This window comes from Corvus kubaryi, unplaced genomic scaffold, assembly GCF_017639235.1.
Source record: "Corvus kubaryi isolate FWS band 111438036 unplaced genomic scaffold, C.kubaryi_AGA036_p1.0 37334, whole genome shotgun sequence".
NCBI lineage: Eukaryota > Metazoa > Chordata > Aves > Passeriformes > Corvidae > Corvus > Corvus kubaryi.
Genome location: NW_024581108.1, coordinates 7,258,196 through 7,277,398, shown reverse-complemented (window position 1 = coordinate 7,277,398; position 19,203 = coordinate 7,258,196). Strand labels below are relative to the sequence as shown.

Sequence of the window (19,203 nt, the reverse complement as noted above, 5' to 3'; positions counted from 1 at the left end):
TATTTTCACGTATGTCTGCTTGAGCTTCTGTGTGCAAGTTTGGAGGGGCCAGGCCCACCTTCCTGTGCCTAGAACGATGGATCAGGCCACACTGGACCAGGATACATTTCAACCTCTCAGCCACAGAGCCTGCACCTCCCACAACTTTGCCTTCAGTGCTGAATATCAGCACCCAGATGAGCCAAAGCACCACTGCTAGTCAGAAGAAGAGAGGTAAGGATAAATACTATCAAATTCCACCTCTCCTTCCTTCTGTCTTTGCCTCTGCACAGGAAGTCCACACTTTTCACAGCCATTTTGCCAACACTGGCAAGTGTGTGGTGAAACAGGCACTAATCAGAGTGAAGCATGCAGACACTGGTTCTCTGTTAAAGGGAAAGTAGTCAGGCAAGTGGTTTAGATTTCCACAGTGAGCAGCTTGGGAAGGGCATTTCTTCAGGAAACGACTCGCCCACCATTGCCAAGTGCACAGATTTTGCTTGTGCCCCCTGCCTGTGCATTGAGGTTGCTGCCAGCCTTGCTTGTGCCTTTGCATCTGGGGCTTCCCACAACACCCACAGCTGCTGCTGCTAAGGACAATCTCCTTCCACAGTAATGTGTATTCTGGCATCATCTTAAACAAGCATCACTAGTGGGGTTTAGTCAAAGAAATCTACTGGCAGTTTTATTTTGCAGTGGAAATTGGTAAAGTATATTTAAAATCAGCTTAGATTTTACAAGAAGAGTCTGATTTGGCTCATCACAAAATAACAGAATTCTGACATTGATCTAAGAATGATCAAAGCCTACAAAAATACCTTGGCAGTCCTAGAATTTACTAGAGTATAACCCCAGGCATTTTTTGAATAATATTTAAAATAAAACATTTCACAAATGAGCCTCAAAGTCTTAAATTAGTTTAAATTTGTTAGAAATGCATAGCCCAGTGATTGCATAACTTCATTGAAGATGCAGTTTATGGCAATATCAGTGAAAAGAGAACATTTTCCAAACATTACCACAAACAGACAAATTATATAAAAAACATTCGTACTGCAGAGTAATACAAAATAAAAATCACCTGATCAGCTCAAGAAATATTCATTTATATCTTTGAATTAACAAAATTACTCTGTACAGTTGCAACAAGACTTCAGTTTTACAAACTGATATTTAGTTGAACATTTATGACACAAATTATACACTATGTACAAACCTAGTTCTTCACAGAGCTCTTTGTTCAGCATGCTTCAACACAGAAGTGATTTACCAATTTGTAGGATAGGATTCTAGCTCTTCCTTTAATTTAAATACCAAAACACTTCTCAAAACATGAAAAAAAAATCCATTTGCTATCACATGGTGCTGTTCTTAAGTCACTTGTTTGTTACCATATATTACAGAAGAGTAGAACCAGTCACAGCAATAAATAAATGTGCTTATTATCAACTAAAGACTTGTATTCACATGATCACACTTTCAACCTGAGTGCTTTTACAAGACTGTAGGATCCATTGATCTTTGCTTGCCTTGACACGTAGATCAAAATTGCAACTGCAGGTACTGCTACTGCTGCTACAGATGAGAATGCAATAATCAATGGTATCATCTGATCTGGTTCTTCCAATCTTGCTGAAAATGGAGACAAAAGGAGAAAAAAATTGTGTAAATATTCTTTGAAACAGATACATGTACATCACTGTAAAAGCAGTGTTATTAATGACCTTCATTTGGAACATATTTCTGTTTTCATGCACAAAGCATGTTTTTTGTGTTTTCCTTACATTTTCTCCTTTAGTAACTTCATATTACATACTTTAATTTCTAGCCACTATCTCGATCTTAAATTTGCTTTGCAAGTTCAAACCCATCTGATATCATCTACAATGAAGAATACCATGAAATTAATGAAGAATACAAGAGGAATACCACATACTTTACAGGAAACGTTTGAGTGCATTTCAACCTCCTGGAATTCATCTTTCAAGGGGAAGACCATGTTTTAAAAGTCCAATATTTAGTTATTTTTGTGAAACAGAACTTTCTCTGGATTAGTCTCACTGTTCACGCATGTGGACAGAATGCAGCTGGGATCCACATTTTTCTGGCCCTATCCCTAAAGCTACCACACCAACTCACGTAAGAGAGACAATGACATCCACACTGAAAGGAGGTTAAATACAGCTTATTCTGACCAGGTTGTTTGGTTTGATTTTGGGTGAGGGGTTTTCTTTAGGTTAACTGCAGTACTGTCATGCAAGGATCAGCTATGAACTAGTTGTGCTCACCTTGACAAAAAATTCACTAGAAAGTACAAACAAAGTAGGATTAAGGCAATAGACCCACCCATCTACAGCAGCTATCTCGATCTCTGAAATGTTGTTTCAACCTTACTGGAAATATGAAGTACATATCTGCTTGCATAATTTTTGGTGACAGTGCAGAGTATAAATTTCCATTCATTGATGGCAGAATAATTTCTCCTGATGGGCTTTTTTTCAGGACAATCTCTGAGGGTATATATGCTACATGTAATAGTGATATTTTCTACTTTAACATTTTCTGATGGATATACTAACACAGCAATATTTTGGAGAGGAACTGAAAAGAAATGCAAGGTAGGATTTAGCAACAAACAGAAGCAAAACTCGTGAGGCATCAGCAGCTTTTACAGGCAAAATACTAATCCAGTCAATGGGCCCACTATAGTAGTTGAGCACGTGGCTTTAGACACTACTCTGTCACCAGCTATCCTTCACACACTGAAGCCAACAGCAGCTGGCAAAAAGAACATTTTATCAATTGATGGAGTATGTTGCATAACTTTTACATTATATGGAGCCTCTTCTTCTTTTCTTATTTCAAATTCACTATTTATTTGTTTGAGTTCATGAAAGGGCACAGACCAACAAAACCAGAGGTCTATGTCCACTTTCAACACAAGAGAAACAGAAAAGGCAAAGGAAGGAGTCCTAGAAGTGTATTTTTTTTCCACTAGGTTCCTCAATTTTATATCCTGTTTTCAAAAGATGGAAGTGGAAATATGAAAAATGTTGAGGCAGCAATTATTTTGCGTATCTACCATTTTGGACTGAAGTTTTCACTAGCATTAAGACCACTTATGACAAAGACCTGTACAACTTATCTCAGTTTTTTTAAAGACAATTCATTCTTAATGAAACTGAAGATGTCACTCTATCTGCATAAAAGAAATCCTAATATGAACTCCGTAGAGCATTTATATTAACTAACATTTGACATAAGTACTATGTGCTGAGACTACTCTCCCAGTTCATTAAAGGTATGCATGTGTATTTTCCTGCATCCCTTAGCCACGCCCTGTCTGCGGTATATTTGCTATCTATTGTTTCAAGGGTTGTGAACCCATCAGCAATTTTCTTTTATAGAGTACTCCTGAGAGATGTAACATTTGCAGATATGCAAGGAATGGTAACACTTTGTCCTTGTTTTGCTTTGCTTGAAGGGGAAATCAAAAGTGTATTTTTTGGTGCAGCTATTAAAATAGTAAAGAATAGGGAAGAGAGCTGAATTGGTGGCAGAAGTGATCCCAAAGCAATACCCTTTTGCCATGCAAGAGGCAGAAGCAGCAGAGCTAAAGGAGAGAAGCCTGATTACTATTGAAAATGAAACTTTGCTATCATTTCATTTTAAGTTGAGGAACTAGCATTTTGTGTAGCTTAAATGCAGATTGCAAGAGGAGGAAACAGAGTTGTAACTTAGGGAAGAAGCAAGGAGCTGTAACACAGTGCTTCCACAGAGCAGTTTCAGCATGCACTTTCTCCTGGAATATTTTGTATGCAGATTTCCACTGAGGCCTGTTTGGAAGGAAATACAGGCACTGCATACCTTCTTTACCTCAAGCATACATTCGTCAGTTGGAAGGAGTGATGGAAGCCCCGCTGACTTACGAACATTTCATAAGCTATCTGTACTGAGGCAGACTTCATGCTTCATTGTTTAAAGCTTCCTAAATGACTTAGCGATGTTAGGGCCACTTTTTAATTCCATTGACATCAAAGACAGAATTACCTCGTCCTTCACAAAGAAGATCTGGACCTAAAATATATAAACCAAAAACTTGTTTTCTGGCTCGTTCTACAAACCTTGAACATGTAATTTCACAGATTTTTCTTCCTTGCCAAATGGATTATAAGCTTCACATTCATAAAGCCCCAGATCTTGACTTTTCAAGTTCTGTATAGTTAAAGTTGCATTTCTAAAAATTTTCTCAGATTCCCCAGTGGCCTTCTTTTTCTTCCAGGAGATCACAGGAGCTGGATTACCAGAACTAGTACATTTCATTGTCACAGTTTCTCCTTCTTTAAGAGCAGCAGTAGGGATAACAGTGATCATTGTGTTCTTTGGTCCATCTGAAAGGAAGAGTCCTATAGTAAATCACCACTGGATTTTTAGTGATGGATCCTACATGTCCTACTGGATGTCAGCCTCCCAACATTAATTTCTTTTTCATTCTCAAAAAGAAAAGTAAAGCACACAGTATCAGAGATTCCATACAAACCCTCCATAGCCTAAACATACTAACCAAGTACTTCTAACCATGTAGATCAATTTCTCACTCATTCAGATCTGGACTTTAGAATGTCATTATATTTAAGATTTCATGACTTTGTTTTGTTCGTCAGCACTGCTCCTTTCTTAGGGAAGAGCAGAGGACAACGTTGATTTTTTTGTTCTCACAGGGTTTTGTTTAATTTGATGGTTATATTTATCACTGAAGAACTAACTAAATAATTTTGAATTACTGGGAAAACTTTACACATACTTACATTTCACATTAAGTGTGATTTCACTTCTACTGTTCCCAAACTTATTTTCTGCTATACATTCATAGTCTCCTCCATTTTGGAATGTCACAGATGGAAGAAGGATACTCCTGGCACTGTCAGGCCCCATGTCTGCATTGTCAGATTTTCTCCTTAAAATAATCTTGGGAGGAGGGCTACTTTCAGCAGAACATTGTATGGAAACATTTTCTCCTTCTTGAACTGTTGTAGAAGGTTCAATGGAGAATTTTGTAATGACTGGAGCACCTGCATGACAAAAGAAAAGGCTGTTAAACTAACACAAGGTACTAAAGATGGAGAGGTTTTTAAGAAAGCGGGAATTGCTTGCTCAAGGATCTGTTTATTTTGGTTTTGATCCCAGACAATCTAAGACTTTTGGCTCTATCAAAACAGTAGCAATCAATCAGTCAATCATAAAATATTACAACAACAATATTATTATGTCCAAAAGATTTTTACCATTAAATTACTATTACATTTATTACTAATGACTAAAACTATTAGTTCAAAGAAGGAGACTGTGATGTCCCTGTGAAACTGCTACATACATTGTATTTCAAGGAAACAAGTGTGTGTCCCCCCACCACTTTCTCAGATTCTTTTGTGACTTTGAATGTTGCATTGTGTGAAATGTATAGAAGTGTGAACATACAACAGCAGTACAGAGAGAATTAGCCGAAAATTAACTATAGAAAGAAAAAGTCCAACTCATGAAGAGCAGCCTTAAATTGAAGCTGCATCCTGAATATGTAACAAGGAGGGCCCCGTATTTTCCTAATTTTCAATATTTCAGCCTCCTCCAACCTAACAGAGATCTGCCAGTTAGGTACTGGATAATACAAGTGAAACTCAAGCAGAATTGTACCTTGTATAATAATGTCCACAGTTGCTTTCTCTGTTTTATTGGTTACCAGATTAATTACTTCACAGATATACAGTCCTGAATCATTGAAATGGACATGGGGAATAGAAAGAACATTGTTATTTGTCAGATGCTGAATGCTTTCTTCAGCCGAATATTTATTCCAAACTATTTGTGGTGGTGGGTTACTCTGAGTCACACAAGTAAGGTTTAGAGAGTCTCCTTCCATTGGTGAGTTGCCTGGAGATGCAGTAATGATAGTATTTTGTGGACCAACTGTAAGAGAACAAAAGGAAGACAAGATCAGTAAGTAAATGAAGGATGACATGCACATCTCTAACACTAGCTATTTTAGAGGTACATTTCACAGAATACTAAGAAAAAAATGAATAATGTGTATTGCAGTAATGCAGTGGAACAATTCTTCCAGGCTTAGTAAAATGTTTTGCTTACAGCTTTGAAAGCTAAGCTAGACAAAATGTGTACAATTTTTGGTTTTCTCTTTTTTTTTCTTCTAATTATCATTTATGACTAAAATTGGAATTCCTAAGCATACAATACAATTTTGAAAACATCTAGCAGTGTGATACCATTTTTCTTCTGGTCTTTACTTTCTGACAGACTGTCCAAGGCAAGAGAAGAGAGTTACTAAAGCATTGCCTAACTTCTGCCTAACTTCTGGATATTTAATTACTCAGTGAGTGCTACTGAATACAATAGAATCCAGTATATTATTGACATAAATAATATAGGTAAGAAGTGCAGATTATAACTTTTTTATAGTACACACTTCATTAAACCATTTCACAAAACTCAACATTTTTTGTGCGAAAGCCCTAGTACAAAAATACTTACAATTTGCATTAAGTTTCTGAGAAGATGTTCTTTCTTTGGGTTCAAATTCCATATCAGGAATTAGTAACCTGGCCACACAGGTAATCTCTTTCCCAATATCTTCAGCCACAGGATGAAATGTATATGTCACAATTTTGGTCTCTGTATTTGTGCTGCCATCTTCAAAGAAATTTTTCTCATGAAGAACATACTCATCTTTCTTTAGGAGAACTTCCAGGCCATTAGAGGGATACACATCAGGAATTTGACAGATGACAGTGGCTGGTTCTCCAGCAACTAAGGATGAGCGGATCTCAATGATAGGATCACTGGGGAAAGCTAAAAGAATAAAATCAATTTCTTTAGACTAGCAGAGACGAATAGTAGGGTCAACATAAGAGCAAGATCCAGACATTAAACATCTTGAGTTTAGAGGTGCTCAGAACATGACATTCTATCAACTTTATTACAAGACATATCTTGATCTGAAGACCTACAAGTCTTTTATAAGCAGTTCTTTTACTAAGGGGAATTTTATTTGTACAATTGCTGAAATATGATCACAGAATATCTAGTAAGATTCAGCATGGCACCTGGGCAGTGATACAGCTGCCTAAACATAGGCATTCAGAGCAATCCATACACTAGTGCTATCCTGTTTTCTGTGCTGGTAGGTTTAGACATCTGAATCACTCCCCTGCAAACTACAAAGGCTTTGATTCTTTTTTCCCCCCCAGCTCTGTGAACGCATTCAGGCAGTTTTGGCTTTCAAGAATTACCAAAAATAAGAAAAAATAATACTAGTACATACAATCCTTCAGTGCAGAAAGCTAAGCAGAGAAGGAGACATATAAAAGGAATCTTAGAAGGAAGTATATGTTGAGCTATAGCAGACTCATTATCCTAGAATTAAAAGCTAACTGGTAACCACAATATCTAAAACAATTATTGAGTTTTCTATCAACACGTACTATTTAAAGAGAATTTTGCATTTTTACTTACAGTAAGGTTCAACTTGGACCTGCTTCTCTTTTTTCTCTTTCTCATCACATGTGACAGTACAAAGATAAGCATGAGAATTCACACTGCTAACTGGATTCATAGTCAGTGTAGAATATGTCCTGTGGTTGCTGACTTTTCCTCCAAGGGGGTTGTCCAAATGTGTTCTCCAGGAAAAACTTGGTGATGCACAGCCAGTAGTATTGCATGTGAGTACGAGTGTGTCTCCAATCTGTGCAACAATTCTCTTAGCAGGTACAATCTCCATTTCAAAAGCTTTAACTACAAAAGGAAAAACACACATCAATTCAGCATTTTCCTCAACTTTTATCTCCCTATTTCTTCTCATGTTCTACTGTGACATGAGGTCTTTCAATGTTTCAATTCTTTACTTTATAGTTGTGTGGAAATTAAACTAATAAAGCTCATGCAGTGGTTTACATATTCAAAACACCCCATAAACATTGCTATTTTTGTCAAAGATAATACAGACTCAGATGACTAACAGATAATTTTCATGTATAAAATGGCATAAACCAAATGCTGTCAGTGAAAATAAATGCATTGGCACAATATAACTTTTTTTTTGTCAGGTGGAGCTGGTTCTAAAACTTTGTAACATTTGAGGGGAGAGGTAGCAGGTAGATAGCAAAGACAACAGCAGAAACACTTCCAACAGGACATTTAGTACCAAACTTGACTGACACTGTCAGGAATGACAGTAAAAAGTCAAACATGCATTGATATACTGCAGTTGTCTCCTAGACTGTCTTTTAGCAAACTCAATAGGAAAACGACTGAGTCATTGCAGAGCACAGAAAAACTCAAAGTAAATGTCAAAAAAAGCTTCCTGACATTTTGACGGAACTTCTTAATTGACAGTTGTATTCACTGAAATGAAAAGGTAACTGGAGCAAAGTGAAATAAAGATCGAACAGCAAATTTTAGGTCAGTTTACACTTAACAAAGTTAAAACAAATAAAACAAGCAGCACCAACCCCCACCTTCCCCAACTTACCAGTCCTTAACACACACAAAATTACTAGCACAGCCTGGCTTGTTCTTCCCATCTCTTTAAACATTTGTAATTGCTGTTACTGGGTAAAGAAAGTAAATTCAAGAGTTTTGCTTTCTATCTTCTGTGAAGAAGCACAGCGAGATCTTGCTGCTCTGCAACAGTTTATTACAAGAGCTCCAGAGTGCTCTTTATAAGGGCTCTGCACGAGGTGGAGTGGGAAATCCCTGGACGGGAAAAACCAGAGCAGGGAGGAAGAGACCCATATCGGGCCGTGCCCATTGGCTCAGCGCCCTCTGCTGCTTCTGTGAAAGCCGAGGAAAATAAATGGTAACACTCATAGATACAGTGCCTACTGCATTTAAAAAAATCAGTTTCAGATCTGATCCTGCAAACAACTGATAAAATGAAAGAATGTGCGTAAGTCCAAGTAATTGAATGCAACTATATCCCAGATAAAGCAGTTATTCAAATTTGCTTTTAATGAAAATATTTTTGTGGGTCTTCAGAATACTTCTAACAATGCTCAGCTCTGTAAATAACATTACATGACTCAGTATTTCCTTTGAAAACTGTGCTACCAAGTATGTTTGATCTCTAAAAACGAAGAAATATCATCAGATAACAGAAGTCTGGAGATCTGACTTCATCAGCTTGAATCAGGCTCATACTGTTCAAATTAACTGAATTAACTAATATTCCCAATACCACTTTGCAGGGGATATACAAATCCAGTTTGGAATATTTCTGAGGACAACTGTTAATGGCTAATAAGGCAGCAATGTTATGAAAAAAAGTAAAATAACATTTTCAATGTATAATTTTCAATTGGAAAATGCTATAAATGCAAAGAATGGATAAAGGCTTCTAAATCTCAGTTGTTTATATATTCAACTACTTGAGTAATTTAGGCACTACAGAGGGATCTGGACAGGCTGGATCAGTTTGTGGAGGCCAATTGGATGAGGTTCAACAAGATGAAGTGTCAGGTCCTGCACTTGGCTCACAACAACCCTGTGCAGCACTACAAGCCCAAGGAAGAGTGGCTGGAAATCTGTCCAGGGCAAAAGGACCTGGGGGTGCTGATTGACAGTGGCTGAACATGAGCCAGAGTGTTCCCAGGTGGCCAAGAAGGCCAATGGCATCCTGGCCTGTATCAGCAATAGTGCAGCCAGCAGGACCAGGGCAGGGATTGTCCCCTTGTGATCCACACTGGTGAGGCCACACCTCGAGTGCTACGTCCAGTTCTGGGCCCATCACCTCAAGAAAAACATTTAAATGCTGGAGAGTATCCACAGAAGGACAATGGAGCTGGGGAAGGGGCTGGAGCACAAGTCTGACAAGGAGTGGCTGAGGGAGCTGGGATTTAGCCTGGAGAAAAGGAGTCTCAGGGGGAACCTTAGCGCTCTTTACAACTCCCTGAAAGGAGGTTGTGCTGAGGTGGGGGTTGGTCTCTTCTCCCAGGTAACAAGTGACAGGACGAGATGAAATGGCCTTGAATAACACCAGGGAAAGTTAAGATCATAGATTAGGAAAAATTTCTTCACTGAAAGGGTGTCAGGCATTGTAACAGGCTGCCCAGGGAAGCAAGAGAATCACCACCCCTGGAATTTTCAAAAATGTGTGGCTGTTGCACGTGAGGAGATGGTCTAGTGCTGAACATGGCAGTGCAGGTTTAACAGTTGGATTTGACCCTACAGGGCTTTTCCAGCCTAAAGAATTTAATGATTCTATATTGGTCAATTAAAAATCACTAAATAAATGCAGCAAGAAATTCAAAATGAAACATATATGTTTTTAAAATGTCTCTGGCAAACCATTTGGTATGTAATAGTTTGGTCATTTGATGTCTGTATTTTATAAACAGCACAGATTCAAATATCTAGTAAGTGATTAATAACTTGGAAAAAAAAAGGCTGAAGTAGCAATGCTGTAAATGTTAAAGAAATGTATTTGCTGAAAAATTGGCTCTCCACTGATATATGTTTTAAGTCAGTCAGAGTTTATATCGTTAATAACCTCATGCTAGCTCCAAAAATACCATGGTCAGGTGAGAGTTGCATCAGAGGATGTGAGGGCCCTGCTGTCCTGCAGGAAGCATGTCTTCTACAGAAAGTATTTTTTAATGCTTTTTACATGACTGCAGATGCTGCCATAGCTTTGCATCCTCATCAAAGGATAGCTGGAGAGTATAAGCTGCTACAGAAACACACTGGGTAAAACAAGAAGCATCAACGAATTTTTTCATGCACTCATTATAAACACATAAGTATAAAAGGGATGTAAAGATAGTGAAAAGATAAATTGTGATCTCAGGAGAAAGTATGTATTACTACTATTAATAATAATAATAATTGTAAATAATGGAAAAAAAAACACCAAACCAAAGACAATCCAAGAATTGCCCAGAAGGCAATAAAACAGGGAAATCTGAAGCATCTAGAAATGCCTAACCAAAAGTCACTAAAACTAAAATTAAATTAAATTGCCACAGTGCATTCTACCATAATATTTTATTTTTATTATCACCATCATAATTTTTTTGTTAGAGAAGGAGGGAAAGGAGCAGAAGGAGGAGGAGAAGGTGGAGGAGGAGGTGGAGAAGGAGGAAGAATAAAACACTCTTAAGTGTCACAAAATGCAAGCAGAGTACTGTTCTGGAAGTACTGCTATCAAACCCAAAACCCCAAAAGCTATCCCGGATAGGAAACAACACATCTACACAATGTGATTTTACTTCAGAGAAAATGGTTTTGTTGAAGAAAAGTGTACTCTCTCACTTACGTTGTAAATAATTACTTTTAAACCATAGTCAGAGAGAAGCAAGAAACGAAACTCTTCTGCTTGGCCTCCTTAAATAATCATCAGAAGCTAAGCTGAAAGAGAAAGGGCAATACTTCCTTGTTTCTGGGAAATTAGTTTCTAGACAGAAAAAGATTTAAACATAGGAGGTCATGTCTGCATGCTGGAGAAGTTTTAATCAAGTCCTTCATCAGATAACATGAAATAGGAAATAACTCTGATCCTGCTCTCAGTAAAATAAACTGGACAACTTTACTGGAGTTGGAGCCTTACCAGAGGGACCGCTATACTGAGTGATCGGACAAACTGAATTCAGACAGTTTAAGTAAGAGCAGAGTTAGCCAACAAATATTACTAAAGCAAGTACAAATCTGCTAAAAAATTTAAAAGTTTCTTAAAACTTTCTCTTTACACAACTTCAAATGTGAGCCTTCTGTGTATTTTAAAAAGAATGTGTACTTTACTGTTGCTCCTGCTACCCTCAGCATCAACCTCAAAATAGGAAAATGGGCACCAAGTTTGCTTATTTTCAGAATTGTCTGTTCTGTCTGTAAACAAATAGAGATCAGCTGACAAATTCTAGCACTCGACCTTGAGAGTTCAGATAATCTAGCTTTTTATTCAAATAGCAGAGAGGTGGATGCTGGGGGTAAAAATAGAGGATGCATCTACATCCACAGTGAGATAAGTATTATAGGATCAACTGGAAGAAATCTTGACACATGCAGAGTGTAATGAAGACTGGAATGAAATAAATATTACAAGAATATTACTAAAGGCAAAAAAGATTAAAAGAATTAAGCACAGGGATGTAACTACATGTTTTTCAATACATCTAGTAATCAAAAGAGACTTCTAAGGCTTTGATGGACAAAGATAAAACAATTGTGTGTTGCAAAAGGGAGTTTGGAAATACTGAACACAATTTTTGGCCTGGCATAAGAAAACACAAGTGTCCTTCAGGATATTTACATCAGACTTTCCTGGAATTTAAGAAAATAAACCATTTCAGAACTGTGCTAAGCATTTGCTTTAACTCATACTTCTGCAATCTTGTTAAATACCTATATGATGCATTTATAAGTTTCTTCTAAGCAAAAGAGATAACAAGTTCTTGATATCTTAATGAATTATTTGAACAAAATGAAGATTATCCAACATGTTAGTTATCCAACATTTATACACGTCTTCCTGCATTTTTAACATACTGCATTGTCTCATGGAGGCTGTTAGGGGAAAGCTGAAAGGCTAATCTTTTGCAGAATCTGGACTCTTAAAACCTTCACTACTGATTTTGTGATTCATGGCCAAGGACCTATGGTGAAGAGTGATGATCCTTTTGGCAGAGGAAATTTAAAAAAAAAGAAGGTGGGAGGAAAGTCATCTAACATGATATTCTGTTTCCTGTGTAGCAATAAAATTCTTCATGGCACTTCATTCCTGTATCTGCATCTAGAGCGACAATTTGGGACTTCTGCTAAAAATACTCAGTTCTGGAATCATAACTTCTCTGCAGAAGCCCAGCACAGAAACATGTGCAACGTGTTTATCACTAAAGATGATTGAGAGCTTGAGAGGTCAGAATCCTTCTGTGGAAAGCTTGACATTCAGGTGAGAGGATGCAGCAAAGTCTGACTCAACAGTTCTTCAGCCTCATATCAAAGAGATGTTAGAGCAAGTCCATACTTAGGTCCCCCATTTGAACTGCAGCCCTCACACATCTCAGGAAGGATATTCTTGGAGTGTGCACTGGAGGTCTGAGTACAGAAAGCCTCTTACAGAGTTTCTGATGCTTTACGGAAGCATCTGGGATGAAGAGCTTCCACCCCATGCAAAGAGTGTCTGATACATCTACAGGATGATCATGCCTAAAGAAAAAGAGCCAGAGGACTGTGCTGTAACTCAAATGGGAGTTAATCTCGGAGAGAAAACTTACAGGCATCAGCAAAGAAGGAATGCCCTCTAGGCACCACATGCAAGGTAGTACCTTTAATATGGTCATATCTTGATAATATAACCGAAAAAACATGAAGCTGGAGGACATGTATGAATACTGCTGACTACATGGATAATACAGACGGAAATGATCTGCCAGCCTCAACATTTTCAGTGCTCAGCAACCTCAGTAACCTGCTCTGTGGGTTATACACTGTCTCCTTCTTCAGAGCACCTGGGGTTTCGGTTCCCAAAGCTTCCCCAACACTTTGCTTTTCCTGACTCCCTCCACCTGCTTTCTCACCACCTGACAATAATACAACCTCTGTATAGCCCCAGGAGGGGGAGGAGAGCATCACTGACTCCCTATAATTTTCATCTCCGGATGGGAAGGATGAGATCTACATGCAGATCTATTTAAAGGGTTGTGTCTGTTTCAGGAATTGTAACTTTGTACCTAACTACAAAAAGAACACCAACGCATTACCCTGTAACCCACATCACACCTCACAATTGTACTGCACATCTAACTTGTCATCTATTGCAAGAAGGAAAGAAAAAGAAACATCTTAAGAAAGTCTTATCATCTGCTTCTTTTCCTTTTCTGGAATTTCTTAAATACTGTATGTAAAAATAAATGCATCTACTTCCTGCATTATCTTTCTCAGGCACCAGCTTCTCAGTTAGGACACTTCCTGTTTGGTTAGTTCCAGAATCCACAGAGGTGCCAGATAAAATAATACAGAAGTGTGATAACTTGTGCAGATTACAGAATAGCTAATTTCTTATTTTCTTCTGTTCAGAGGCATTGTCCACTTCACAGAATGAACAAAAATTTCATCTAATAATAAATAAAAGCCACTAGAGAAAAAAGTCCCTACTTTTTATCTTAGTCTTTTGTTGCTGGCAAGAGACAAGCTGTGGAAATTCCAGACTTAATTTCTATAAAACCGAAAGTATGATTTTAGTGATTCTGGATCTAAAAACGAAACCGTTGGATAGCCTTTAAATCCACATACTTAAGTGCCAAGTACTGTATTCCAAGCCAAACTTTATTAGCTGAGCTCCTATTTTCTTCATAGTGACATAGGCAAAAAAAAGTTTCCCTCCTGAAATATTATCTAGTATATAACAAGAGTCAATTCAAATATGAGCCTTGGAGCATTCAAAATCTCTTTGGGAATTCTGAAGTAAGACTTCAGATCTACTTTTATTTTGATCTGAGTATACTAAGGCATATAAAAGTCACTTGTTCTCACAGGGGAAAACAACAAAAAAAAACCCAGACAAAACTCATTTTGAATGGACAGAGTAAAAAAATAGAGTGGGCTCTGGGTCAACATGCAGATGATAGCTAGAACTTAGGATACGGCAAGGTAAAGTCAGATAAAAACATTTAAGAAGGAATATGAGCAAGTTACTTAATTCCCCCAACATTCCACAGGAAATTCCAATACCATTAAATCTTGTTCTGTACTTTATTAAGGCCAGTATTTCACATGGTCAGAAGTTTATCAAGACAATGCTGCAGAACTTTTTGACCAAGCTTTTTATTACTCACCAGCAGCAGCTCTCCAATGCACTTGTAGACCAGTCACTTCCCTGTTTCCGACATCCTTCCTGCCCTTCAGTCATGAAGCACATGGATGTCCCTATGGACCAAGAAAGACAAAGGGGAACGATGAGAGCAAGGTCCGTGACACACCATTCCACCTGCAAGAAATGCAGAACTTGGATTCTCCTAGACAGGCTACTGAAAACTGCACTGCTACTACTTGATTGTCCTTCAACTTGTCCACCAGAATACATCCTTTTTTATTCTCTTACAATGGTTCATGTTCTGAAGAACTGTGCTTGGCTGTGTGTTTTTGCTGTCTTGTGTTATAGAAATGTTATCTTTGTTGTCCCACAGTGGACTGGCTCACCAACAGGTAGAAATATTACACAGATGTCAGAAAGAAATTAAATGACTTAACATTGCAGGATTCAAGATTCATAATTTTTAAATCCTCCATATAGGTAAGAATTACAGGGATTGTTCAGTTTATTTTATTTTTTTTTTTAAAGACATGCACAAAGGAAGTCTTCCTTTTACCTAGATTTTGTCACCTTCCCGTCTATGGAAGTGGACTGAAAGTCCTGAAGAAACTGACCTTCCAAATAGAAACAAGAGGGAATGAACCAGTTTTTACTTCCATCAAGCCAGAATGACAAGTATTCAAGAGAAAGCATTTTACAGTAGCAAAATATATATGTTTGTGTTTCTGTACATATACTGATAAATCAAGTGATGCTTGAAACAAGATGCAAATCTATTAAGGATCTGGCACCTTTCTTTTATCTCTTGAATGTGCTCTACCCTAAATAAAAAGCATGCTATTTTGTTACTTGAACTATTTCTCTCTTTCTTTTTTTTCCCCCAGACAGTTAGGTATCATCTTAACTGCTTTGTTTGTTAACACCTCCACGAGAAGAATATGCCAAAGTAGGAGTGGCTAAGTGCTAAAAACCATAAGCAGCTGAATTTTTCTTGACAGGCAAGGGTAAGAAAGATGCGAGTTACTGGAATTTATTTCCCCTTCCCAGACAATTACTTGGCTAGGCATCAAAGCCCCGGCCCTTGTAGTCCGATATAGACAACAGAGCAAGAATTACTTTCATAGTTGTGTCACCCTCTATCACAGACCATGTTACTCTCTAGTGATAAGAGAGGCAACTTGAGAAGTGCGACACATGTTTGAAATTGCTGTCAGGCAGGATAAAAGTCTGTGCTGAATTAGTATGAGAAATATCTGACTTCCAACATTCCCATACCTCTTAGCCAAGCATCTCTCCTGAAATTTCCCAAGAATTGTAAGTGAATACCAAACCATAAGTAACAGATTGTTTAATGACCCTCTTGGTTGGATAAATTTTGCCCCATTTGACTTAATTTCTTATTGTCGTTAGCTCTGCACCATGAGGAATGGGTATTGGTAGCTCTCTTTCAACAGCTCAGCTCTAGACAAACCTATATGGTTCTCTTGCAGCTGAATAAAATCACTACTGACTAAGTGAGATGACCATGCAGCTATTGCCAGGGCTTTCTCTTGGAAGCTGGAACATCCTAATGGGAAAGGGAACAATTCTGTGCAACCCACAGTTTCTAAAATATAAAGACATGAATGTTTCATAAGCAGTGTTGAATCCTTTTGTGGATCCAAGATCAAATCCAGTTAAGTTCTTGTAGGCTCATGAGCTCGAGATTAATCTTACCTCTGTAGTGCCTTTCAGTACTCAGGATATCAGTAGCATGGTGACTTGGGATCTGCATGACCATCAGGATCCAGGCACAGAAACTTCCAGAGGTGTATGAGGGTGAATTCAGTCAGATTTTAAGCAAATTCTCTTACACGGAGTTTCCTAGATTATTTGAATGAATATAACACAACCATCTCACACAAAAAAGAAATACACTCTAGGAATTCTGTATTATTGATTTAAAGTATTTGACATAAACCCATCAGCCTGTAAGTGATTTATTTTTACATTTTATCATATTGATTCATCTGCTATGGCACCAAGATCCAGCTGCTGACTTTGCTTTTCTTGCACTCTTAGGTGTCTTGTATCATGGCTATTGAATTTTTGTGGCATGAAGAGATTTTCATTCTACCTCTAAGGTCAGCATATGCATCCTGCTGTAGCTCATGGTTTCACAAAATGTGCTGCTACATAACAAATACAGTCTATTAACAATTTAGGATCTCAGACGATTTAAGAAAAATTGTTTCTCTTTATCCTGCATATTTTATTTATTAATGGGAATGTTTATTTTAAATTTTATTTTTCTAATTCATTGATTGGAAAATTAATAATTGAAAATTTATTTTTAAAGATTACCAGAAGATTTGCACATTTAACACAAAGGAGGGCAAATTTTCAGGTGAAGTCTATAGTACAGAATGATTACAAGAATGAAGAGAAATTTATCACAAGATTGAAAAGTAAGCAGTGTATGTGTTCAAAACTCCATACTACCCAGGACGAAAGCAATTACTGAATTAATCTGCACTATTTACTAGTTCCTACTAGCCCATCATATTCCTTTCTTAATGAAAGAAATAACTGCTTTTTAAGTTTTCAGAAGGATTGTACAGTACAGCTGAAAAATGCTATTAATTTAGACTAAAGCTGCAGATGGTTATAAAGATGAATAATGAGGAGATGACAATCCTGCACAACATTCCTTGTGAAGTTAGTTTTGGTTTCGTGAATCATTAGTAAACTTGCCTTGATCTTTTATTTTCTTACTCTTCCTAATAAAATCTAATGTTTCAGTGAATGCATTTCATATTACAGCATTAAGCTGTTTTCATAAGGATTTCTATAGTGTGCCATTTAAGATTCAGTTTATCCTTCCAATGCTGTTCTAGACAGAAAACGAAAGGAAAAACTCAGACAACCATGTTAGTGTTTTGACTGACGAACACAATTATTTATGGACTTGAGTGTGGGTAGCACATAGCTGGCACATAGCTGTAAAGCAAACCATTGTGAATAACTGGAAATCCTGTCAGGATCTAATTAGAAGAAATGGGACATGAAACCAAGCAAGAAGTCGTCTGCAACTTCTTGGTAATCTCATGATTACTGAGTGACATCAGTTGCAACAATTTCATAGTAACTCCTTAAAGTCACTGAGGGTTAAACACAGTGCAAGCCTAACTGGATATGTGATTGGAACTTCAGTTTCACCTTGGCTGTAATTACTGGCTGTGTCTCAAAACCAAGATCTCTACATTATTCAGAAAGCTCTCTAGAGTTCATGGAATGTCAAGAGTCTGTAGGGAAAGTGAGTATAGTTTGGATTGTCACGTCTGGGTTTACAACACGCAGAAGTGTTCAGTAAACAGTGAGAGCAGCTTGATGCTTCCCATATGAATATGCAGGAACTACCCAGGAGCCCAAGGCAGCTTTAAAATCTTGCTGTTAAAGAGAAATGAAATCTACCATTCCTGCCAATGTAACAGCTCTTTACATAGAGGTGAATTTCACAGGTTCTTCTCTAAGAAACCTACTACTCAAGGTATGTGTGAATGTCAGACCCTGACACATATTAAGAGGCTATTTGAAAGAGTGGTAAAACAAATTCTTTTAAATATCATTAAGTTCTTCTTATGCTAAAACTTAAAATCTTTCTTGTCAAACCAGGAATCACTTACCATTGCTCCACAAAATACAATAAATAATGCAAATAGATAAAAGAACAAAACCCAGAAAAAAGATCAAACAGGAAATAGTTATTACAGAAAATCCTGAAAATGTTATTGAAGTCTTGCTTCAGTATCTCACATACTTCAGGAAAACTCTTTTCTTATGAAGTAGCTCAAATGAAAGGACAAATGGTGCTAACACATACAGTGATGATAGATATTATAGATAATATTCCTATTCTCTTATTATTATTTCCACATATTACAGAACACATTACATGTTTTGGGTTGGAGGCTACACTTTTTTCCTTCTTACACCAGAAGGAAACCTTTTCATAATTACATGCTGCTGCTGCTGCTGCTGCCTTACATTTAGAACTATTTTCTTATTATCTTTTCCAGCATATATTAAAAGAAATGCAACTGTACACCAAAACCTTTAACAGAAAGGTCTGCTTTTGCAAGAGAAAGAAGGTTTTTCTAGTTAATTAAATATTCCTCTAAACCTTGGTGAGAATCACAGAAAGTAGGCCAGAAACTGGCTAGTACCTGAGATCTCAGTCCTATTTCCCCATTTCCAGTATTTTGGAATTCAAGTCCTGTTTGAATGTGCTCATCAGTGTAGCTGTTACAAGGAGACTGAGATGGACAGAATATACCTACAGTGGATCAGTCAGAATTTTTCAAGTCAGAATCCCATCCCTGACACTGGCCAAAAGCAGATTAGAAGACAAAAGCTTGAGAATGGTGGAAGCA

The 19,203-nt window shown here is 37.4% G+C and overlaps 1 protein-coding gene across 6 annotated transcripts in view; it reads right to left on the bottom strand.

Moving 5' to 3' along the window:
- Positions 1-637: 637 nt before the first annotated feature.
- The window catches only part of VCAM1 (vascular cell adhesion molecule 1), a 42,856-nt gene continuing 24,290 nt past the window's right edge, over positions 638-19,203 (bottom strand). For 3 of the 6 annotated variants that reach the window (XM_042030010.1, XM_042030011.1, XM_042030008.1), the window contains 8 exons: positions 16,508-16,654; positions 14,814-14,904; positions 7,504-7,782; positions 6,523-6,840; positions 5,671-5,943; positions 4,788-5,051; positions 4,104-4,370; positions 638-1,611 (listed from right to left, as the gene is read on the bottom strand). In XM_042030010.1, the coding sequence (XP_041885944.1) occupies positions 1,451-1,611; positions 4,104-4,370; positions 4,788-5,051; positions 5,671-5,943; positions 6,523-6,840; positions 7,504-7,768 (1,548 nt within the window). In that variant the 5' untranslated portion in view covers positions 7,769-7,782; positions 14,814-14,904; positions 16,508-16,654 and the 3' untranslated portion in view covers positions 638-1,450. Of the gene's footprint in view, positions 1,612-4,103; positions 4,371-4,787; positions 5,052-5,670; positions 5,944-6,522; positions 6,841-7,503; positions 7,783-8,518; positions 8,732-14,813; positions 14,905-15,347; positions 15,406-16,507; positions 16,655-19,203 lie in introns of those variants that run through there. The other 3 variants (XM_042030012.1, XM_042030007.1, XM_042030013.1) reach the window with 3 other exon arrangements.